This window comes from Dasypus novemcinctus, chromosome 17 (assembly GCF_030445035.2).
Source record: "Dasypus novemcinctus isolate mDasNov1 chromosome 17, mDasNov1.1.hap2, whole genome shotgun sequence".
Classification (NCBI taxonomy): Eukaryota; Metazoa; Chordata; class Mammalia; order Cingulata; family Dasypodidae; genus Dasypus; species Dasypus novemcinctus.
Window position 1 is genome coordinate 11,907,245 of NC_080689.1, and position 25,261 is coordinate 11,932,505.

General features: G+C 40.0%; 1 protein-coding gene across 4 annotated transcripts in view; it reads right to left on the reverse strand.

Annotated features, from left to right (window-relative positions):
* Positions 1-25,261, reverse strand: part of UXS1 (UDP-glucuronate decarboxylase 1) — a 96,892-nt gene that overhangs the window by 45,224 nt on the left and 26,407 nt on the right. For 2 of the 4 annotated variants that reach the window (XM_004461135.4, XM_058278289.1), the window contains exons 2-6: positions 22,932-22,959; positions 21,530-21,578; positions 19,849-19,892; positions 14,899-14,959; positions 8,273-8,453 (exon numbers count right to left, since the gene is read on the reverse strand). In XM_004461135.4, the coding sequence (XP_004461192.1) occupies positions 8,273-8,453; positions 14,899-14,959; positions 19,849-19,892; positions 21,530-21,578; positions 22,932-22,959 (363 nt within the window). Of the gene's footprint in view, positions 1-8,272; positions 8,454-14,898; positions 14,960-19,848; positions 19,893-21,529; positions 21,594-22,931; positions 22,960-25,261 lie in introns of all 4 variants that reach the window. The other 2 variants (XM_004461134.3, XM_058278288.1) reach the window with 1 other exon arrangement.

Consider the following 25,261-nt stretch of genomic DNA (forward strand, 5'->3'; position numbering starts at 1 on the left):
GCAGAGCTGCTCCAGTTACCGGAGAGGCCACGTCCTTGCAGGTGTCCTCACATGTATCTGAGTCCACATGCAGATTTCCTGGGCTCGATGCAAAACTAGTAGATCAGAATTTCCACATGGCCCGTTAAGATTCCATTTTAAGCAAATATCCCTCCATGGTGCTTTGGAGTGGGCACAAGACTCCAAGTTAGCTGAGTGCAGGGAGGAGTTCCAAATGGGGCTTTTCCACTCAAAAGGCTCTTCCATCCCTTTCCACCCCTCCGCCCCACTCGTAGTTAATCTTCCTGCCGCTTCCTATCAGCCAACCTGAAACGCCAAGGGGCTGCCCAGGAAAACTCCTTTCTGGCTTTTACGTAGCAGCTCTAATATCTCCTATTTAAGAACTTGAACACACTGTAAAGACAAAAGCCCCTCCTTCCTATGATAATGGGTTCTGCCTGCAACATTAGCAAACCGCTGCTCATAGTGATAATAATTCCAGTTCCTATCCTAAAAAAGGACACTGGACCAGCCTGCCAATTCATCAGTCGGGTAAAGAATTACAGAAAGGAGGGAAGGAGGGAAGGAAACAGCTTCGGAGCAAGCAGAAAGAATCACCAGAGTGAGGCGCCATTTAAATACCAAGTAAGATTAATAACAACCAGCCCTGGAATGTAAACACAGCAGCAGAGCTAACCCTCAGGGCCCACCAAAAAAGTCCTTAGAAACATGTCATAGCTCAACGTACACCCAGAAGGGCGCAGCATTCAAACACTTAAGTGGGGGATGGCGAGAGAGGAAGGCAAAAGGGAGAAATACACCCCGGTTCACTTGCTGGACTGGCCCCTCCAGATGCTGACTGTCCAGTGACTCTCCTGCGACCCCTTTGACATCTACGATGGCCGCATGCTCAGCTAGGAGAGTACGACGCTTAAGAAAGGAGCCTGAATGGGGTCAAGCCAATTACCAAAGAAGCAAAAAATCAAACCGTAAAGCAAGCCAATTTGTTCATTTTTCACATAAAATCCTAAAATAGATTCCAAACTGCATCCCTGCCAGAGCACAGGCAACTTATTTTTATGCTGGGAAGAGGATGGGCGAGGGGTGGGGCAGCTGAGGCTTGCTCTGCCCTCCTGTGAGTTCTGGAAAGGGAAAACCTGACTGGCCTAACCACAAATGAACTTCTTATGTGTTTTTATGAGGAACTTCACTGTGCCTGAATCCACATAAATGATACTGAAATATGAAAGGGAAAAAAAAAAACCACTAGAAATTGAGCAACTCCTGGGATACCCCAAAACTACTGTCCAGAACCCAACACAAAGAAATCAAGTGTTATAATCTACCAAAGAGAAAATTCATATAAAAACTGCTGTGTATTTTACATCTCCCTGTTGACCTTTTTTTATTAAAAAAAAAAACAAAAACTGCAGTTCCTAATATAGCCCAGTTTCAAACTTCCTGCCTGGTGCCATGCCCATACTCTATGAATTTCACTCTGATAAGATCTAATCAAGCATTTTCACCCTGAAATTGAAGATGACAGAAAAACTAAAAAATCAAAAACAAAGGGTTGGTTCTCTCTGAACTCACATGATTTTTTAGCGTGCAGTAAAATCCTATCGTAAAGATGCCCACAACAGGATTCTGTTTCTCTACATTCCAAGTCAGAGGCCTGGCATAAATTACTGCCCCGAAAGAGGTCATTCTCTGTAGCCCCAACACCGTATTTATGACGGGAAACATGATTTTAAAAGATACAGAGCATTTCGAGGTGCAAAGATCAAATTTCTGTTGGAGTAAAGAAGTACAAGTTGGATCTGGCTTGATTTCCTAACAAACAATATTTACTTAATGCAAAGGCAAGACTGTACATATGTGCCACAGGCCTGCCTCTGCCCCTGGGAGCCACGGGCTATCAGTCAGTGTTGCCAGTCCGTCAATTTTCTGCCAAACCCACAGCATCTCTGGCAAATCCTGAGTGGGTTCACGGGTGATATCACCAGTGAGAAAGCATCTATAGTGCCCTGAGCTGCACTTTGGAGAGCCCTCACTGCTCCAAATTAAAAAGAGGGGGCTCAGTGAGATCCAAAGCCTCTGCTTTACATGTTTCTACTTGCAATATAAACTATAAATTTGGAAAGAAATTCCCAAGTTACAATAACAAAAATATTCTCATCAGAGGCGAGCACCTCACATGTCTACATAAATGTGGACCCAATATCCTTGGGGGACACTGCTCCCATCCCACTTTCTACTTTCTCCTGTCAACTCAAGGGTCTGGCTACTAAGAGCCTTAGCCCCTTCTCTTTCTCTTGGTGTCTGCCCCTCCTGGCCTTTCACAGGCGCTCAGCACCTGCATTACAGGTGGGTAACAGAAAGCCTCCAGGCCTCACCTATAAAATGAGGACACTCAGGGCCCACCTCACTCAACTGTTGTGACAACTACATTTGTTAATATACACACTGATTAGATAGTACCCTGCATACAGAAAGTATTCATTAAACACTAGCTACTGTCATCTTTTGCTTTTCCTTTCCTAGGATGCTTTTAACTCAGTTATGACAGATCCAGATGTCTGGCTCTCCATGACACAATGGGCACTCCTGCCTTTTTCTGTTCCTTACAAAAACACTTGTTTATGCGGACACTGGGAAAACAAACTGGGAGGGCTTTTGCAGGGTGGCATGCGTTATATGTATTAGAAACCCGGACATGTATTTTAAGATTTAAGATTATGATGACAGAGACACAGATACGTGCTGGGCTGCTTTCTATGGCAAGATGTATGAGAGCCCCAAATTGGAAACAAAGTAAATATTCAACAAGCCAGGAATGATTGGATAAGCTACAGTATATTCATATGATGGGGAACAGCTAATGCAATGAAGTTAGGGAGGGAAAATGTGCCCCTGTAAAAAAATCTGCTATAGCCACATAGTAGAATATTAGGGAAATGGGGGGGGGGGTGTGTGAGGCAGCTCTCTATGTATGATATAGAAAGATCTCCAGGATACACTAAATGGAAAAAAATGGGATGCAAAACCATATATAATGTGCTTTTTCCATAAAATGGCGTAATTATGAATAATTATTTGTATAAGCTATTACACATATAGATACTCCAGAAGACTACCAAGAAATACTGGTACTGCTTTCCTGAGGGAGCACTGGGAACAAGGAAGACAGGAGAATAGAAGTGGGAAGGAGACCATCCATCCATCCTTCCATCCTTCCATCCTTCCGTCCGTCCATCCATCCATCCATCCATCCATCCATCCATCCATCCATCCATTCATACCAGGTCTGGGGATTGAACCCGGGACCTCTTACGTGGGAAACTGGTGCTCAATCAGTGAGCTGCATCAGTTCCCCAAGTTTGTTTTTTTCGCTTGTTTGTTTGTTGCTTGTTTTTGTTTTTAGGAGGCACCGGGGACCGAACCCTGGACCTCCCATGTGGGAAGCAGGTGCTCAACCAATTGAGCCACATCCGCCGCCCCCCCTTTTTAAAGATTTATTTATTTATTTATTTCTCTCAGCTCCCCCCTCCTGCCCCAGCTGTCTGTTCTCTGTGTCTATTTGCTGCGTCTTCTTTGTCCGCTTCTGTTGTTGTCAGCGGCACGGGAATCTGTTTCTTTTTGCTGTGTCACCTTGTTGTGTCAGCTCTCTGTGTGGGCAGCGCCACTCTTGGGCAGGCTGCACTTTCTTTCGCACTGGGTGGCTCTCCTTATGGGGCGCACTCCATGCACGTGGGGCTCCCCTACACGGGGGACACCCCTGCGTGGCACGGCACTCGTTGTGTGCATCAGCACTGCACGTGGGCCAGCTCCACAAGGGTCAAGGAGGCCCGGGGTCTGAACCACTGGGCCAAGTCCACTTCCCTCCCTTTTTAATCTTAAATGTTTTGAATCATAAAGCTACATTACTTAATAAGCATACTTTTAATATTAAAACATCACATTAGAAAAATGTTTGGAGGTTAAGTCAATGGGTTAATTTTTGATAGGAAGAATAATTTTCTATTTTTTAAAATACTTTTCCAAATTTTCTTCAAGAATGTATTACTTTTATGAGTAGCTAAATTATCCTTTGGAAAAGAGAAAAAAGCTGAAGACTCCTTTCCGTCTCATTCGTTCACAAATAAATCAGGAACCTGGTGCTTTCCTTTCCCTTAACAAAAATGAGCTTATCCCATTTAAGTCCTTCATTCCCATTACACTTTATGGAGTGGGCTTCCCACCGAATGAGCACTTCCATGTCCCTTTACTTAGCATCAGTTCTGAAAACCTCCAGGGGTCACTGCGTGATGTCTGGTGCTTGGCCAGTCCTCACTCCAAGACCACACCGGCTCTGCCTTCAGTTCCCTGCTTCCCCACAGAGCATGCGCGGGCCACGAGGGGCCTCCAAGCTCCACGCTGGAATGGGGGCTGCCCTGAAGCCGCAGCTCCATTTCAGCATTCTTGACGGTCGATCATCTCTCTGCTGCCACAAAGCCTGGCTTCTCGGGAGCTTCGGAGTCCTTCAGAGATGAGTGTGAAAGACAATGAACTTCATTCCTTTCAGAACTAAATATCTTGCATGGTGGATACACCTGCTTAAAGGGAAACATCCTTGTTGGCAAAACCTAAGAGTTCTTTCTAAAGCAGCACTCTCCTTTCTCTATAATCCAACACGATGACATAGTGCCCCTGTAGAAAAGCCCCTCTTGTCTCAAATCATTCTGATAATCCCTTAGTATGCAGCAGTTCTGGAATTCTACAGTCCCCCTTCTCAATCTTGATCCAACATTGCAACCCCATTCCCCCCCAATTCTACCACTGCATTCTGAGTCCAGAAAATAGGAATGTCCCATTAGAAATGTGAAATTAAAATCATGTTGCTTATCTCTTGGCTTCTGAAACACAATGGTTATACCTTGCAAATGAAAGGGGGAAATCTGCTGTAAAAATGATAATGAAGCTCTGCTATGATCCTCCCAAATTAAGTGACCACATTAATTGCCTCATCAATTCAAATAACTTACAAGGCCCAGAAAAACAGATAAACCAAAGTAAATTCCACAAGATAATTTTCAAAGTGCAAGAAGATTTTTGCTGTGGTGTAAATATCAGATCAAATGAAGTTTTTCTTATTAGAAAAAGGCACTAAAAACAGAGTCAGGTATAAAATGGTTGGTCTGTGTATTTGTTATATTTCCTTGTCGGGCAATGAAGAAAACCTGATCACATAAACAGGAGACATGCACTTGTCTGTAGCTGCCAGAAGACCGAACTACACATGAGAACCTATGGTGATCCCACTTAGGAAAAGCACAGGTTGTCAGGGTCAGTAAGGGGGGAAACTAAAGCAAAGTTTAAATGAAACGCTACCACCACTGCACGGCGGAGTCCAAGGCAATGGCATGAGCCCGGAAGGGGTCTAAATTATGTCATCCTTTGTGACAATGCAAAACCGAGGAAAGGGGAGGGAGCATATTGAATGAAATGAACTTCATTAAATTCACGTTTTCTGTCTGATTTAAGGGGGGGGGGGAACAAGGATTATTACCTTTGAAAGCACAACTGTACCACCAAATGGGATCGTTTCTGCATTTAAGACGTTCATCAGAATTAACTGGGTATTGTGGACACACGGAGTGAAGTGATGAGGGGCCTTATGGGGCAGGTGATGACCAAGCCCATAGAGAACTCGATGTAAAGTTTGGAAGGCCACTGAAGGGAGGTAGCTAAAAGCAGACACACCTTACACTATAGAGGTGGAGAAATGTCTTACACTCTCCCAACATACACGCTACTTGAGGTGACTTATTACTCCGAGTTTTAGTCATTTACTGTAAGCTTCTATTTGGTGTGTGTGTGTGTGTGTGTGTGTGTCCTATACAGAGTCAATAATCAGAAACAATGGAATGGCCTAGAACAGTTAAACTTGTCAAAGCTCATAGAGTCAAAGCAGAGAATTTACTTACCAACTACCATTTTTACTGAGTTTTTGTTTCAATGGTACTTAAATGATATAATCAACAGTTTCATTTAACAACTGTTTATTACTAAGAGCAAAAAAGGGGAAAGAGACCAAAAATAACAATAGCTATCGCCTGGGGGGCACTGTGCAAAGCCCTGGTATTAGCTTTCTATTGCTGTCCTAATTTGCTCACCACAAATCTAAAGGCTTGGAAACCACCCTTTATTATCTCCCAGTTCTGCAGTCAGATGTCCAGGCGGAGCAGCTCGGCTGGTTCTCTACTCGTTTCACGAAGCAGAGCCCCAGCTGTCAGCAGAACCATGTTCCTTTCATCAGGGTCGATGAAGCAACTCCCAAGCTCATTTCGGCTGTTGGTGAACTCAGTTCCGTGTGGCCACAGTGCTGGATCCCAGGTTCGTGGGATCAGCTGCTGGCTAAAGCCGCCTGCCTCCCTGAGCTCGCGGCCCCCCTCAGAGCCAGCCTCGGGGGCCTCGAGCCCCCTCACGCTTTGCCACGCTGATTTCCCCTTCTGTCTCATCCCTCCTGCCTCAGCCTTCCAGGTTCTCTGCCTCCTTCCTCCAGTTTTCAAGGTTCAAGTGGTTGTAACATTGGGCCGCCCAGATAACCCAGGATCATCTCCACACTTAAGGCCAGCTCATTGTCACCTTAATTCCGCCTGCAGAGTCCCTCACAGCAGGGCCTAGGTCAGCCTGATGAGGAACTGGGAGAGGGGCTCGTGAGAATTCTTCCCACCTGAGCCCACCGCACGTATTCCCTCAGTTCTCCCTCACCACCCCGGAAGGAAGAGTCTACGCGTCTACTACCTACAGCGAGCATTTCACTTCGTGAAGCCATTTTACAAAAATGAGTCTAACCCCCACATAAATAAATCCCAGGGGGTGCAATGTTTAAACACTTTAAAAGGAAGCAAAATGAACAAACGAATACCACAGATGAATATTCATCTATCTTGGTATGGTCTTAGCATAAAAGAAACCGAAGAAGTAGCAAAGGGGGAATGAACAGATTAGGTATATAAAGTACAAGTTTTCAACAAAAAATTAGAAGGGAAATACTGGATTAGGGGGAAAAAAGCTAAATATATGCCTAATGGTTAACATCCACCCTTAGGAAGAACTCATACTAAAAGTAAATTTTTTCAATGGGTAAAAGGAAAGATTTGGATCTCTTTTGTGAATTAACATATTAGAAATTCTAACTTTTTAGAAACCAAAGAAATACTGGTTTCCATCAAGTCTGCAAAGTATTTTTGTTAGTAGCTCTTTTTTTTAAGATAATGCTCAATGCCACTAAGATAAAAGTGAAATTGGTGTCGCCATGCAATGAAGGGGACATATTAGCATTTGGCACAATTCATATTTGGACTCTTTACTGAGAAAATAAAATTCAGCCAAAGGTATAATAAAACACTAGGTAACTTTAAACAGTGATAAGCATAAATAAACCATGGTCTGTCCATACAACAAGCATTGCTCAGCCATTAAACTGGGTCTTTCAGACACTTTTAAATTATATGGGGAAATGTTCACAATTGATAATAATGGAAAAAAGCAAAATGCTATATGGTATGTGCACAAGACGGGGGCAGGATATTATAATAGCTTTGGAGCCAGACAACCAAGGACGAATTCCGGCTAAGGCAGTTAATAGCCCTATAACTCTGGGCAGGTCACAAGATGAGTTTAAATTTTTCACAGAGGTACATGAAAATGATAGTACTTACGTCTCAGGGCTATCTATGATCATATTTAAATGAGAATGAATGCAAAGTCTTCTTGTTCCTAAGTATTAGCTCTCGTTGGTATACTTTAAAGAATACCTTAAAGAATCTCAGTGGAAGGGAGACCTTTCAAAGTCTACCAAAGACACCCAAATTGTCCTTCCTTTAAAGCAGCAAAGGTATTTTAGGGTTTTCAACACTTACATGTGGAATCGATGAACTATCTATAAGAGGTAAAAGGGACTTCCTGCAAGTGGGGAAGGCATCAGATTCGTTAATTGATGGGACGATGCCCTACACAAGTTCTACCTCATTAGATCCATGACTTTCAGCATCGGAAGCGCCATATAATAGTGAAGATAAGACAGCCACACATTTATAACCACTCTTTTTTAGGATAACCACTCTTTATGAGGATAGCACCTTGTGCTCAGTAAGTCCATTTCAAAATTAAACGGAATACAACATCAAATGTGGCTGATTCAAATGGCTTACCTTTGGCACCCCACCATCTCTGGTAAGTCCTCCTATGAGGTCTAAAATGACGATAATGCACTATTTTTAGTAAGAGAACAGCCATTTTCACTCACCTTCGATGTAGAGGGGCTCTACAACATCGTGGTTAATTAGCTCAAAGTTTTCATGGCCGATCCAGTGTTCCACGTTTCTCTTCCTGCCCGTGAAAAAGTTGTCCACTACTGTCACCTCATGGCCATCCATCATTAGTTTGTCAGTGAGATGGGATCCCACGAACCCTGCACCCCCAGTTATCTGCATTAGAAGAGTGTGTGAAACATCACTAGAAGAGTACGTGTGAAACATCACCGGAAACAAGAGAAGGTCCACAGACTTCACAGTCCCATCTTTGGTACAGCCACAACTCAAAATTTGGGAACAGGGAAAGGAAGAAAGATGGGAACAGCTTTTAAAGCACTATCTTTATTCTTACTTCAGAACAGGAAATCACACTGTCTTTAAACATCTAACCCACCTAAAAATTTTTTTTCTTTCTTTTTTTTAAATGTCACATTCAAAAAATATGAGGTTCCTATATACCCCCCACCCCCTCAACCCACTCCTCCCATATCAGCAACCTCCAAAATTTAAACTATCAGCCAGTGAAAAACAGAAAAACAGTAATTACAATTTTTCTTTGACAGAGCACTTTATACTATTAAAATGTTCTTGTTTGATAATGGATGTGCTATGTTCAACATCATTTATATAGTTCTAATACTACCACTGAAAAGTTTAAGAGCTACTTAAAAAAAATGATTAGCAAATTGCTGAGATTTAGTGAACTACCAAGACAGTATGTGATATTTAATCTGGACTCAAAAACCTCATGAAAAACTAGGTTCATTCAAACTGTTTATAAAAAAATTAATAAGCAATATGTGTTGTTTGTGGATTAGAGCTCTGAATGATTAAGTTCCATGATCTGGTTAGTGTCAGAACTAGTGATGATTATGGCAAATGATGCAGCCAAGAGGTATGGTAGGTTGAATTACGTACCCTCCAAAACACATATCCTTAAACTTGGGCCATACCCCTATGGCGCAAACCTCTTGTAAATGTTTAGGAACTCTGAAGATGCCAATTTTAGTTAAAGTGGCTCAGCTGAACAAGGGTGGCTCTTAACCTCGATTACTAGAAGCCTTATAAAGAGAAAGCCAGGAAAGAGCCAAAAGCTAGAAGCCAGCAGGGACCCAGAAGAGAGAGAGGAGGCCGTCATCACGTGATGGGAAAGCCAAGGAGCCCCAAGGATTTCTGGCCATCCTGCACCAGAACACAACCAATTCCAGGAGAGACCAAGCTCTTGCCATCGTGCCTTGATTTTGTCTTCTAGCCACTGAAACCATAAGGTAGTAATCCTCAGTGGTTAAGCCAACCCACTGTGTGGTATTTGTCATAGAAGCTGGGCAGGCTAAGACAGAAGGGGGTCCCTAAAGGAATAGCAGGTTCTCTAAGACGTAAACCATAACAAACATGAAAAGTCAATTATGTTGCAAAAAAATACAAAATTCATAAAAAGACTTTATTCAAATTATGTGTGCAACTGGAAGGGACTGGATAAAAAGTACTTCTTATGTGGGATGGGCAAGATTAGGAGGGAAAAGAAGCTAAGAAAGCTAAGACTTTAAATGTGAAATTATATTCTCCTATTCTATATTCTTTTCTACTCTATTTCAGTCTCTTCTATTCTTCTATCATATCCTATTTCTATTCTTTTCTTCTCTTCTCTTCATGAGGTAATCTCCTTCATTATCAAAATTCTAGTTCACCTACCCTCCTGTTTCATGTTAAGAGCACAGAATTAAGAGGAGGAAAAAATACTCATCTTTTTATCTAAAATAAAAACACATGCATAACCCAAAGGTCTATGGCTTTTAAACATCTAATTCGCCATGAAACACTCTGTTCAAAGAACTCACACACAATTTCAATTCTTCTAACAGGCAAATGCAAAGCTGGGTGAAGAAGAAAGGATGGCACAGTGGGGGCCCTTGTTTAGGCCTGCCCCAAGAAAACTTTTCATTCATTAACCACCAGCTAGACTAGATTTCTATATGGATGAAAATATTAATATAATAATTTAAATTATGAATGGCCAAGAGCAGAAATCCTGATGACCAACAACTTTCAATTAGCTAAATTTATGCTTTCTTGAGAGCATCTTAGATTTTTCTAAATCTGACACCTACTACATTAGTTTCCTTAAGGCCACCATAATAAATTACCATAAACTTGTAGCCTTAGAAAAACAAATTTATTATCTCACAGTTCTGGAGGCCAGAAGTCCAAAACCAAGGTTTTGGCAGGGCCATGCTCTCTCTGTTGGCTCAGGAGAGTCTTTCTTTTTCTAGATTTTGGTGGCGTCCGGCATCCTTGGTGTTCCAGGGCCCACAGTTGAATAACTCACCTCTGCCTCCGTCTCCCCTGTGTGTCTTTGCCTCTGTGCCCCTTCCCCTCTTCTGAACACCAGTCATACTGGATTAAGGGTCCACTCTCCTCCAGCATAACCTCGTCTTAACTAATTATATCTGCAGTGACTCTGCTTCCCAATAACGTCACATTCTGAGGTTCTGGAAGCTAAGACTTCAATGTATCTTTCTGGGGAACATATCTCAATCCATAACACCCAGAGAAGTTGAGTTTTTGACCAAGATCCCCAGTAATGACAGAATAAAGCTACAGTTTTCCTAATTCTGTGCTCCTTCCACTACCTATCAATTTGTCTGGTTTATGTTTTATCTGTCGCACTCCTGAGTTTTACCTGGATACCTGAACAATGACTATGAAAAAGGATTTTCCAGAACAAAAACTATTTCAAATTTGGCTCATAGCCAGTGCTTAACTCAGGGAAGAATTTCATATTATTTTACCTTCATTTTATTGCATTTTTCCAAAATGTCCACTGGTTTTTAATCAGAAAAAAATACAGTTAAAAAAATGAAATTTACTTTTAATGTAACTCTATATATGCACATATTTCTTTACATAAGTTGTTCTGTTGCACTTTGAATTTTAATCTCCGTACCCAAAACATTCAGCTGGCAGCTTAGAATTAGTGTCTTAAATTATACACAATTGCCTATAACATTCACTAGTTTTAATAGTGACATAAAATTGCTGGAAGCACTTTACCTTTGCGAAAATGCATTTGAATTATTTTTCTTGAGTAGTTATTTCCCTTGTTTCTAAAATACTTAAACATTTGCATAACATAGCTGGTGGTTATAAAAATTTTCTCCAAACCCATTTTAGCCCTTTAGGCAAACATTTCAAATAGAAACAAAACTGCAGAAGCTTCGCACTTACAAAGTTTCCTCAAAAAAATCTAATCACCAAACAAAAGCATGCCCTTTGAATAACAAAAAACTAATACCAAAAGATGGTAGGAGGAAACATTTAACACCTGGTTTAGAAAAACTTATACAACTTTGCATGGGCTTTTTGCAGTTTGTGAGTTTATCTCAACATTGATTTTTTTTGAGGTACCCGGGGCTGGGAATTGATCCTGGGACCGTGTATGTGGGAAGCTGGGGCTTAACCACTGAGCCACATTTGATTCCCCTCAATGAATTTTTAATTCTTGCTCTTTGGGTGCTAAAAAGGCAGCAAAAGTCATTTAAATCAAGGCCAGCATTCAGATTTATGACTGCTCAGCAAATCTTTAGCAAAAAGAATGTATTTTTGAACCAATCTCTTTCTTTGTGCTTAGGCTTCAACAATTTCTAAAACAGCCTGAAGAAACATATGTCAAACTCAGGTACTAAATGACTATAAAATGTGACAGCCAATAAGATGGCAGATGACAAAAAACATGAAGTCCATTCGTTGTGGTTATCTATAAAGTGAAATAAATTCTACTCAGCAGCAATAGGATGTTTACCTCTTATGGACGTATTTATTATTATAAAATAATAATCCTGTGTGATTGTGAAAGGTTCATATATCAGTATTGATATCAGGTTTTTCTGATCAATATGACACATGGCAGCAAAAAAATTAACTTTTCTTTGATACTTGACATTGATATATTTCTCAAATCATGCTCAAATATATACACATTTTAATGAGATAGAAGAAATAACCCAAAAAGATGGACATAAAAGTACAACAGACTCCAGAGGCTGCTCAGGGTGAGACATATGTAAGCATTTCGAAAAAAGCAAAAAAAGTTCCACAACTTCCAGAAAAGGGAGATTATGGTGGTGAAACAGTTTAATAGTGATTCAGGAATAATATTATTTTGGTGTTTGCAATACATGGTTCTGTAATCTAGATAATGGTTAAAAGGACACCAACAAAAAGCAATCTTGCATACTACCCATTTATTTATCAAGGACTCAAATAAAAGTTTCTTGCAGAATGATGGTAAAAGGAGTGCTACAGATCCATTCCTCAGCGAAACAACATTACTGGTGAAAATTATTTTTAAAATTGCCATTTAAAGTCCCTGGAGATTGTCCTAAGAGCACACAGTAAATGAAGAGACATTTCTTTAAGAAAATCCACTAAATCTCAGGTTAAAAAAACAAGATCCAAACCATATGCTGTCAAGAGAAGACCTACTTTAGATTCAAAGGTACAATTGGTCAAAACATAGGAAAAAAAAGTTGTATCATACAAAAAGCAATCATATAAGAAAGCTTAAGTGGCTCTACTAACATCAGACGAATAGACTTTAAAACAAAAAATATCACTAGAGATACAGACACATTTAATAATGATAAAGGATCAATCCATCAAGAACACATAACAACTATAAAACTATACAAACCTAGCCAGAGAGTGCCAAAATACATAAAGCAACAACGGAAGGAATTCAAGGGAGAAACAGACACTATAACAATGATAGTTGAAGAATTAAAAATTTACTTTCAATAACAGATAGAATTAGCCAGAATATCAACTAGAAAATAGAGGACTTTAACAACACTATAAACCAACAAAATCTAAAAGAAATCTATAGAACACTCTACCCAACAACACCAGAATACCCATTCTTCTTAAGCGCACACGAAATATTCCTCAGGATAGGCCATGTCTTAGGCTGTAAACAAACCTCAATAAACTTAAAAGGATTCAATTAACATACATTATGTTTTCCAACCACAATAGAATGAAATTAGATCTCAATAATAAAAAGGAATTTGGGAAATTTACAAATACATGGAAATTAGAAAACACATTCCTAAGCAGCCAAGGAGTCAAAGAAGAATCACAAGGAAAACTGGAGAACGTTTTGAGATGAGTGAAAATGAAGAAATAGCATACGAAAACTTATGGGATTCAGCTAAAACAGGAATGGCAGTTTGATATTATTTATGAATTCCAAAAAGAGATAATGATTATGTTTGTAAACTGGTATGTTCCTCTGGGCATGATACCCTTTGATTTATTTAAATTCAAAGGCTTTACATTTACTAGATAAAATGGAAGATTAGGGCTTTGATTAATTAGGGTGTGCAGGCTTGAGTCCCCATCCCCTTGCTGGGCTATATAAATGGATACTCCATCAAGGACACAGAAGTAGATACACAGAGAAGATACACTGAGGAAGAGAGAGAGCTCCCTAGACATGTAGACACAGCAGAGGCTCCAGGAAGAGAGATGAGCTTATCGCCTGATAATTTATAGGTGACCTTGTGAAGAGAACAGAGCAGCTGAGCCCAGAAAAAAACAAGCCCCAGGAAGAAAGATGAACCTTAAGTCAGCCTACAGCTGAGATCAGAAAAAGCTAGACCCATGGAGCTTTAAAGAAGAAGAGGAAGGCTGACCTCTCACAGACGTCGCCCGTCATCTAGCTTCAACACGTGGCAACAGAGTTTGGTAAGGAAGTAACCTTGAGTTGGACTCGTTAGGGCCTTGTGACTTTTACCCCAAATAAATACCCTTTATAAAAGCCAACAGATTTCTGGTACTTTGCATCAGCACCTCCTTGGCTGACTAACACAGCAGAGTTTAGAGAGAAATTTATAGATATAAATGTCTGTATTAAAAAAAGAAAAGTGCTCAAATCAATAACCTAAATTTCTATCTTAAGACAATGGAAAAAACTAATCTTAAAACTAGAAGGAAAGAAATAATAAAGATTAGAACAGAAATGGGTAGAATAGAAAAATAAAGAAAATCAACAAAATCCTGGTTTACAAGGCCAACCAAGAAAACAAGAGAGAAGATTCAAATTACTAACAACAGAAATCAAAGAGGGGAAATTACAACTGAACATCATAGAAATAAAAGGATTATTAGGGAATACTATGAACAACTGTATGCCAACAAATTAAGATAACATATATGAAATGGAGAATCCCTAGGAAGATATCATGATGGTTAATTTCATGTGGCAACTTGGCTAGGTTATGGTGTCCAGCTTTTTGGTCAAGCAAAAACACTGACCTGGTTGTTAAAGCAAGAGTATTTTATAAATTTAAACCATTAGTCAGTTGATTGTATCTATGGCTGATTATTACTACAATTAATAAAGGAGAAAGCTGAGATTAGGAAGTGGCTGCTAATGGGTATGGGTTTCTTTTGGGGTGATGAAAATGTTCTGGAAATAGTGGTGACAACTGCACAACTTCCTGTGGATATACTAAAAACCAATAAATTGTACACTTTAAAAGACTGAATTTTATGGCATGTGAATTATATCTAAAAAAAAAAATTTCTTAACATTACAAATACTAATATAATACACACTTACCAAAATTCTTTTACGGTCCTTTTCTGATAAAAATTTTACTGGTGGGTATTTCTGGGTGAAGCTGTATATCATGAAGAGATAAAAAAAAAAAAGTCAGACAATTCACTATTTTTTACTCCTTTTCTCTACTCTAAATGAGTCCTTGCTATAGGAACCAAGGCATCACAGACTAAACTGAAATCAAGAAATATTCAACATTCTTGTTTAGAATCGAACTAAGGATATGACTTGAAATCCTATCCCTGAAAAGTGAAACTTGTAGAAGTTAAGGCTCCCAGAAGACACCAAAGCTGAGGAGGCACTAATTCTACTAGGTCAATTCAAAGAAGAAAATGAGAGACGAGGAGGCATTCTCAAGATGCTGTTTCAGGGCTTAGATGAAAGAAAGCACTAGTAAAGCCATATTCCCCATACAGGAGCTCATGCTTTGCCAGAGTAAGAAAGGAAGATAAGAACAAAGTTTGTTGCCCTTTCCTTAGCATTTCTCACAAGTCCACTATTCCCCTTCCTGACCAGTGCACCTCGAAAAATGATCTGGCATCAGACCTGTCTCCCATGACTTTCTCTGAACCTACAGTAAGTCCTGCCCTATCTTTCAATGTCCTTTTCACCCCACTAAAGTTAACACGGGCTCGTTATCACAGTGATTTTCCCACAAGCAAGGCAGTATAACTGGCATATAAAACATTAAATGAGAGTGGGTAAATGAAGATTTGAAATATGTATTCTTAAAGTGATTCAGTTCAGGAACAAAAGTCCTGTAAACAAAGGCAGAGAAATCAGCTTCACAGTCATTATTTTTTAACTTCATATGATTAGAGAAAGTGTCATAGGAAAGTGGGTGACAGCTGAACACTGAGGTGGAAGGAGAGAAAAAGACTCAGTAAAGGGGCAGGGGCACCTGACCCTTCACTCTAAGTTACTAAGAATTGCACCAGTCTGGAATTTTTAAATGAAATTTTATGTTATTTCTATCAGAAAGAAAACAGCGAACTGTTTTCTAACAGACTTAGAAGAAATGAAACTCCAGCAAAAGCATAATAGACATGCAAAGGTTAGGAGTGAGGGAAGGACTGATAACGGCTTCTAACGCTGCATGGGAAAACCTTGATTTAAAAAAAGAAAAATACATTTGGCTTCTTACTTCATTTTTCTTCAATACATAGCACCCAAGTTTAAATCAAACGTGCACTATCAAGTTATCAAACTTTAAAACTATCTGATAAGCCTCATTTCTTCCTTAAAAAGGTTAAAACACAGTCACACACACAAAGCTGTAAGTAATAGCACAGGTAAAAACCCCTCCAGGGCCCTCAAGTATGAGTGTTTTCCCCTCTGCAGTCTTGGGTGACACAGCATAGTAACTGCACAAGGTGGTCTTGGCTGTATCCCACCTGAGGCCCATTCAGCATCGCTGAGCATCTCCTGCATACGTGCACAGGGCAGGACAAAGTGGGGCAAAGAGCTCTTTTAAGACCTGAAGGGGCTGACCCAGCTTATTGGCTCACCCATTTATTCCCTTAAGCAAGCACTTTTTATTGAGCACCTATTCCAGCCTGGACACTGGGAATGCAGCTATAAACAAGACAAACAACAGACTCCACCCACTGAAGCCTGCATTTCATAATGTGAGAGACACAAGCAAGCAAGTGGAGGTAGACTGATGTACGAATTGAGAAATAGATCTTTTCTTACAACTCCCACCTCCAGAATTCATCCTTTACTGTTTTATGCCATGTCAGATGCTAACCTTACTGTTTGGTTGGATAGCCATTAAGAAGTACTTTGATCATTACTTGCCATCTATTTAAAGAACATGTAAAGATAAAGAGATGAAATAAACTAATGGCATGTAATCTAAGTATTAAGAAATGGGGTGTAGTAATAAAGAGAAAAAGGCCACATATAATCCCTTACTCAGGCTTCTAGATGGCACAGCCCTCATTTCTTTTCCTGGATAATCTTTTTTTTTTTTTAAAAAAAAGATTTATTTATTTATTTAATTCCCCCCCTCCCCCGGTTGTCTGTTCTCTGTGTCTATTTGCTGCATCTTGTGTCTTTGTCCGCTTCTGTTGTCGTCAGCGGCATGGGAAGTGTGGTCGGCGCCATTCCTGGGCAGGCTGCACTTTCTTTCACGTTGGGCGGCTCTCCTTACGGGCACACTCCTTGCGCGTGGGGCTCCCCTACGCGGGGGACATCCCTGCATGGCGGGGGACATCCCTGCGTGGCGCGGCACTCCTTGCATGCATCAGCACTGCGCATGGGCCAGCTCCACATGGGTCAAGGAGGCCCAGGGTTTGAACCGCGGACCTCCCATGTGGTAGACGGACGCCCTAACCACTGAGACAAGTCCGTTTCCCCCTGGATAATCTTTAACTTTCAAAACTATCCTTTTTCCTTGAGGCCACTTAGCTCAAACTGACAATCACATCAAGAAAACATATTTCTAGTTATAGTCTTATGATGCCAGTGTCATGATGATTGTTTGATCATCCTTATCACATGATCGGACAGGAAAAATAAAATTAGACAGAGCTCCATCAATTTCTGACCAAATGCTTCTTTCGTTACATCAGTGCTTGTGTTTTAACTCAAATAACCCTGCTCATCTGTCACCTGTCTTGTCATCCAATCTGAAGGAGTAACTAGCAAATCAGACCCAATGGGCAAGTGCTAGCCTCTTCCTTATTTTAAAAGCAGCTCTCAATTGATAAGAATCACTGATAGATGATTTAAGATTAAATTTGTACTTGTGCTTCTCTTTTTCGTTTAAAAAGCACAAAGAACATAGCAAAATATCAGAAGGAATCACATAATTCTCGTATCTTGTTTGTAAGCCCCTGCCTTAGGGAAGTTATCCAATTGATTCACTGTCTTTTCATAAACTAATGTACCTTCTTCTTTAAAGAGATTGATTGCAGGTACACAGACTTTTTCAACCAACAGAAAACTTTTGGCACATTACTTTTTTCACCATAAACTATTTTTTTAAAAGCTTCAATTAAAATCGCTCAAATTCAGCCAGTCTTACTGACAGCAGAATTTCTGGCTCTTATCCAATGATATGTAATTTTTAATGATGTTAAAGAGCAATATATAACTTTGGAAAATAATAGCAAGAAAATTCTAAAGCATATATAACAACCACTCATTACTGAGTGAATATGTTAAAAATCACTGGTAGCTTCCCTTCTAGTAAGAGTTGAACTTAATAGCTTGCCTGACTATTCAGCTGAGGACAACAAAATGAATGAATACATCTTGTTTGATAAACTCTTCTCCAGCCTTATTTTCCTTTGATCATTTACTGAAAACATCAAAATTAAAGGTAGAAAAATTACTCTTCATTTCTTCCTTTTTATTCTGGGCTTGATAAAAGGCTCATATAATGCTGAAATACATCATCCAAACACAACCCAGGAAAAGAAAATTTTTACGTAAACTTTAATGAATGTTTTCATTTTTCTTTTTTAAACTTTTAAAGGCCCATCTGTTACTCTGGCCAAGCAAACAAAGTTTTCGACATTCCGGTGCCTAAGGTTTGTTTCAGAAGTGACTGAGAGAGTGCCTGTGCAATAAGAGTCAAAAGGTGATGAGGAATTTTGTTTGGAATCTCCATTATATGATACAATTCTTTAAAAATTCTTACACAACTCTTCCCTTCTATCTACTTTTCCTGAACTGAATGCTGGAAACTTTCTAATGTACCTTGGTGACAAAAGCAAACTACACATGACATTTTCCAGGCTCCACATCCATACAGTACTTACATATGGTACTTTGTTTTAGGCCATCCAAATTGTTTTTTGCTTTGGAATTCTGTTAATCAACTTATTTTGGAATTCTGTTAGACTAATTAATTTTTTACTAGAAACCACCAGACCACTTCACAGAAGTTAAAAGAAGACTTAGCCTCAACTTCTATGTAATGAATTTACAGGAACTTAGAAATTCACAGTGTTTGGAAAAGGAAGATTTCTACACATTTACAGCCTTTCTTCTTCTTTCTGATTATTTGGGTATTAATACTACTCAAATGGGGGAAAGGAAAAAATCCTTATGTATACATTTATTTAGATTATTACAATTTATCAAAAACACTTTTAATTTAAGAAAACTTTTAATTTAAAATCTTTGTGGGTTTTTAACTTAGGATCTTTATGAAAGTGTGTGTATATGTATGTATGTATTTAATTTTTTTTCTAGAAAGAGATTTCATCAGAAACGGTCTTTAACAACAAAAGGAAAAAATAAAGCTTAAAAACAGTGCATCCAAATTTTTAACGTAAAAATTTATCTTTTCATGGGAAAGTTCTTTGTCTTGAAAGTACACGTAGCAGTGGCATTATTGATGAATTCCTAAAAGAAATATTGGATTATGTTTGTAATCTGATCTTTTCCTCTGAGTATATTAGATTATATTAGAGTTACTTGATGAAGTAATCAAGTAAATCTCTTGTGTCAGTAGGGCATTGAGTACCCATCCCTTGGTGGGTGGGGACAAACAGATAAAAGGCAAGGCAAAGGACAGACTTGAGGGTTTTTGATGTTGGAGTTTGATGCTGAAGCCTTAAGCTGGAGCCACAGGAAGAGAGGAAACCTGAACCAGAGAGAAGCAAGACCCTGGAAGGGAGGAACCCAGGAAGCCTGAACCTTCACAGACATTGGCAGCCATCTTGCTCCAACATGTGAAAATAGACTTTGGTGAGGGAAGTAATTTATGCTTTATGGCCTGGTATCTGTAAGCTCCTACCCCAAATAAATACCTTTATAAAAACCAACCAATTTCTGGTATTTTGCATCAGTACCCCTGTGGCTGACTAAAACAGTACACATCTTTCATATTATAGAATTACTTAGTTTAAACACTTATATTAGACATTGACCTTAACCTGTCACATAGCTAAGATATATACATTTTCCTCAACTCCAAAAAAAAAGTACACATACCTTTTCTCTAAATCCCTGATTTTCTCTCTTAGTGGTTCCACAATCTGAAATGACAATAATCAAAATCAGTTTTAAGGAAAAAAGCAGTCTTCCACCACTCTCTCCCCATTCTGACCTTTCAGGTAGGCAGGAAATCATGTAAAACAGATTTTAATGTTTTTCCATAATATACTTCCAGCTTGGAATTAAGATATACCACTTGAACCATATTTCTAGAATCTCAATGATGAACTGTATTGTCAGAACTTTTACTCCACAGGTGCCTAGTTCTTTGAGAAAGCTAAGCTTTTTACTTATCTACCTTAGTAGGAGCAATAAAAAAAGGTTTTTTGGGCTCATAAAACAGGCAGAGCAATACCACCAATTTCTTTTCAGGAAGTAAAGAATCCCCTGGGAGCAGACGTGGCTCAAGCAGTTGAGCACCTGCTTTCCACATGGGAGGTCCTGAGTTCAGTTCCCACTGCCTCCTAAAAACAAACAACAAGCAAAGAAATGGGGGGAAAAAACAACTCAGGGGAGCTGACGTGGCTCAGTGGTTGAGTACCGGCTTCCCACGTACAAGGTCAAGGGCCCTGGCACCTCAAAAAAAGAAAAAAGAAAAAATCCCCTAAGTGCTGCCCACAAAAGTTTAACATCAGGGAGCAGATAAGGCTTAAATGGTTGAGCACTTGCTTCCCATGTACGAGGTCCCAGGTTTGATCCCTGGTGCCTCCTAAACACAAAACAAAGGAAAAAAACCAACTCTCATCAGGATAGATGTAGTTCAGTGGTTGAGTGCCGGCTTCCCATGTACGAGGTCCTGGGTTCAAATCCCTGGTACCTCTTAAAAAAAAAAGCTGAACTTCTTGCTTCTGCAATTATATTCATACTACCATCTCTAGCACATAAATTACAGGCTCCAATCCACCACAGCCATGCATGTTAACACATGATCTGACGAACTACCAGGAGCAATCCAAGGCCTTCCCTACAATTCTACCATTTGGCATCAAATGAAATTTCACAAGGGAGTAACTCCCCATTCCCTTCCACAATTCATTCCTTTGACCAAAACATAAGCAAGTATTTAAAAAATATGAGGTGTCTTAGCAACCAGGTGCTGGCCTTCAGTTAGGGAGCTGTGACTTCCCCACCTGTGGACACAGATGCTCTTCCTGTCAAGTCGCAGCATCTGATTTGGGCCTTTTTCCTTTTAGCATCTGCTCAGGTGAGTGGCTTGTTGGTATTTGCCCCCATCCCTGGAAAAGGGAATTACTTTTTTCTAAGGAATTCTGGAAAGACTCACCTGAAAACTCATGTAAAAGTTTACAATAACTTTGCCTTTAATAAGGTAGCCTTTGCTTTAATACAACACACTTCTATAAAAAAGGAAAACATCTACACAGAGATGACATCCACGAAATACAAACAGAAAACAGAAAATCTCCCTTGAAAGAAGGGAAAGCCTTTTTTTTTCCTTGAGGTTCCAGGGCCAGGAATTGAACCCAGGACCTCATCTGTGGGAAGCTGGCGCTCAACCACTTGAGCTACATCCGCTCCCATGGAATGCTTTTCTGAGAGATGGTTTTGAAATTGTCGAACAGCCTAAAGCTGCCACAATAAAGATACCAGCACAAGCAAAGGAAACAAAATGGACAAACACACGGATAAAACAGAAGCAAAATATGTAAAAGAAACTAACCTCTTCAATCTTGCTTTCAATTTTTAGTTCACCATTTTCCTGAAGAGACCTGTTGAGAAGAAAGCTACAGAACTGAGATCAACTAAAAAGCTTTGTGACTTCAAGATTCACTTCTGAATAAACTATCCTAGCACAAACTAAAGACTGCAGAGCATCATTCTCTCCTTCCCGTTTATCAATCCTGTACACCAATTCCCTCCAGAAAGGGGTGCACTTAAGAAAATAAGACAACTGGGGAAGGGAATCTTCTCCTTAAATCAATCTGTGAACATGTTCAATATTATCTAACATTATTTCCATTAAAACTAAAGTCATCTCACTTGCACATTACCCCTAACATGAAATTTTAAATTAAAAGCAGGAAGTGTGTCTATGGGAGTCCAGGTCTGTCTGCTGCGATTCTTGGGGACTTAACGCAAACAGACTTTTTCCAAGTTAAACAAACAAACAAGAGCTCCTTTAAATGGGATCTGAGCACCCCACCTAGCTGTACACTGAAGCCTCTTTGTGGGGGAGACACACACACGCTGCCCGAGGTAGGAATCAGATGACAGTGACCCACCCACCTTGCAAACCAACTCAATGTGAAAAGCCACCCCGGGCACAGTCACTGGTTACCCTGACAGCTGGGCTTCAGCAGTATTAAAATACCGCTACTAACTTAACCATCACAATCACGATGGTTACTCTTACATTTTTTTCATTCCAAGAAATACAAAGTATTGTGAATTTGTCTTTAAATGTAAAAACTGTACTAAGGGCTCCAAAGGGTTTTACAGTGAGTGCTTATTATTTTCTGATTTTTAGAAAGGCCATTTTTTCTTTGGTAAAAAGAAAAATCGACACTACAAGTTTACTTTTACGAGTGTCCTTCTTGGCCCATTAAGCACAAATAATGCACACTCACGCCAGAAGTCTTCTCCAGCCTAAACCAAGACAGGCTGGCACCAGCACCCACTAGTTTGCTCATGAGGAACCAGGCACTTTTTCCAAGACAACTGCCTTCTCAAAGGGCTTTGGAAAAACCCCACAGTGCTCCTGTGCAAATCACCCAGAAATGCAATTTACAACTTAGTAGTGTGAAAGCCAGGATTAAACCTCTATTATCTACACAAGGAAGGAAAGGGACCACAGGGGCAATAAAGAGGAGCAGACCACGGCCCCGTTAAGACTGACCTTTACACCTGAGCTTCACTGAGGTGCCCTTAAAACCAGCCACATTCCTCAAGAGCATCCATCCACATGAGAGGAGAACAGCCCAGATGTGTGCCGAATGGCAAAAAACGTCAGTTTTGTTTTTAAAATACTCTTCAACCAACCTGTGACACATCATGGTGTGTAACAACTGAAATATGCCTATAAAACCCATGCCAGTGTCCAAGTTATTAAAAAAAAAATTTACCTCATACTAGCGAAGTTGCCCCAAACGGCTGAAAGAGAAAGAAAAAAAAGCCAATATTTTTCAAGTTCACAGCATTCAGTAATTCCAACTGATAAAATGTGAATCTTTACCACTTTAAATCAATAAAATAAAATGCACACTTTACATTCAAAATAATTAAGTCCTGTTTTTTAAAAAGTGAGAACATGATCCTCCACCTCCCTTTGGTACCATGCTGGAGTTGAGCTGTATTTGTGTTTTCATGAACAGGAAGTCCTCAGTCTCTGGGGAAAATCGCATCACAAAGATGAATGAAAAACATGCCCCCAAAAGATTCTAGGGTACAAATCCAACCTCTTCCTTGAAATATTGATGAAACCAAAACCAGAGAAATTTCGTGAGCCCTGATCACGTCTCCCTTACGGCTTCTCATCTGCTGGTTTGCCTCCCTTGACTGCAGGCAGCTGGAAAGCGCTTCCTCCTGTGCCTACCTGGGCTTCGCGAGGCGTGCACTGCACCAGCCCCGCTCCACAGTGAAAGTGACTTACTGATGACTTTAAAAGCATAACGCTAAAAAATAAAAACAATGCTAGACCATAAGCTGCACTTTAAGTTACCGAGAAGAGGGTTATTGCTGGATGCGAGACTACAGAAAAATGTCATAAAGAAATCTTTACTGAGAGTGTGTGACCAAATATCAACCACCACTAAGTGCCAGGCATTCTTGCAGGTGCTGAGGAAAACAGCAAATAGAAACTCTCTGAGTTCATGAAGGTCTTGAGGTTAGGATCTAATCCTAGTTCTCTTCAAATTTTCATTGTCTGGCACATAGGAGGAGGTTAATAAATGTTTCCTGAAGAGGATTCAGTGTCCAAAACCAGGCTCCCATAGGATATGGCCCTTGCCAGGAAGTAGAATGTTGTTGATTCCATACAAACACATCCCTCTTCAAAGAGGAGGAAACTACTGATAGAAAAGCCACCCTAAGAAAAGGAAAAGGAAAAGGAAAAGGAAAAGGAAAAGAAAAGAAAAGAAAAGAAAAGAAAAGAAAAGAAAAGAAAAGAAAAGAAAAGAAAAGAAAAGAAAAGGTAGTAAGCAAGTGAGAAATGGGAGAAATTAAAATAAATCTACATGAGATTCATTATTCATTTAAAAAACCACATAAACTGTTTATAGCTTTGGACTTTGTGATTCTATTTTTGAGTGTTAATCCCCAAGAAGAAATTATACACACAGGAAAGCTGCCTTCAAAGATAGTTATCATGGCCTTATTTATGAGCAATATATATGGAGCAAGCCAAACTACTCAACAATTAGTGAAGAGTTATATAAATTATGATACAAACATTTGATAAAATCAGGACGCTACTAAATGACTATGCAAGTATGTTGAGACATGATAATGAGGTTATGACAATACCAGGTTAAAAACAAACCAAAACAATGTAATTTTACCTATGAATGCATAGAAAGGAAGACTGTGAAAATGCCAACACAATGAATGGAGATTGTGTTGTGAGTCATTGTTTTTCTTTTCTTGAATTTCTGTGCTTACCTTACTTTCAAAATTGGAGGGAAAAGACTTTTAAACGCTTGGTAAGCTCCATGTCCTTGGCTATCCACTGCTGTCTTTCCCCAGACAACCTGACTCAGTTCCTCTACGCGGGAACATCTTGCTCAGGCCTCAGCTCTCTGACATCAGGTATCACTGCTGCCAGTCCACCCCAACAGCCCCCAGAGAGCACCAGCGAGGCCAGGATGCCACGCCGCGCAGGCGCTTTCCCGTATTTGTGCGATCCCAGGTAAACACTTTGTATCATTGCTGCTTAAGACAGACTCACCGGGTCATCTTTTTCTGTGTTAAAGAACAGGATAAGAGAGGACTTATCCATTTCTTAAAATGCCTTCTAAGTGGATGGTGCCAGGTGACAACTTTTCAAATCATTCCAGGGCTACTGGTTTGTTCAGGCTTTTCGTTTTTGTTTTATTCAGACCTTTTCTCAAGTCGGTATAAAACTGCTATTTTCGGAGTCATTTCTCAATCCTTATATTATCACTTACACCATTTGGGAGCACCTAAAGCTGCCACTCCTCCCTGACAACTGGTCTTCCTGGATGTCGGGAATTTCTCTCCATCTCCCCCTCGGCAAGCTCCCCAGGGATCTGTCCTTGGTCCTCTTCCCGGGACAACGATGTCCACACCCACAGCGCTACCACCGCTCATAAATGGGTAATCCCTGAATCTTCCGCCCTGCAAACCCTGTCTTGGCTTGTCCCTCCCTTCTCCCCGGGAGTTCCCGGTGTCCACTCTGGAGAGCCCAGACAACGTCATACACCCTTCCCCTGAGCCC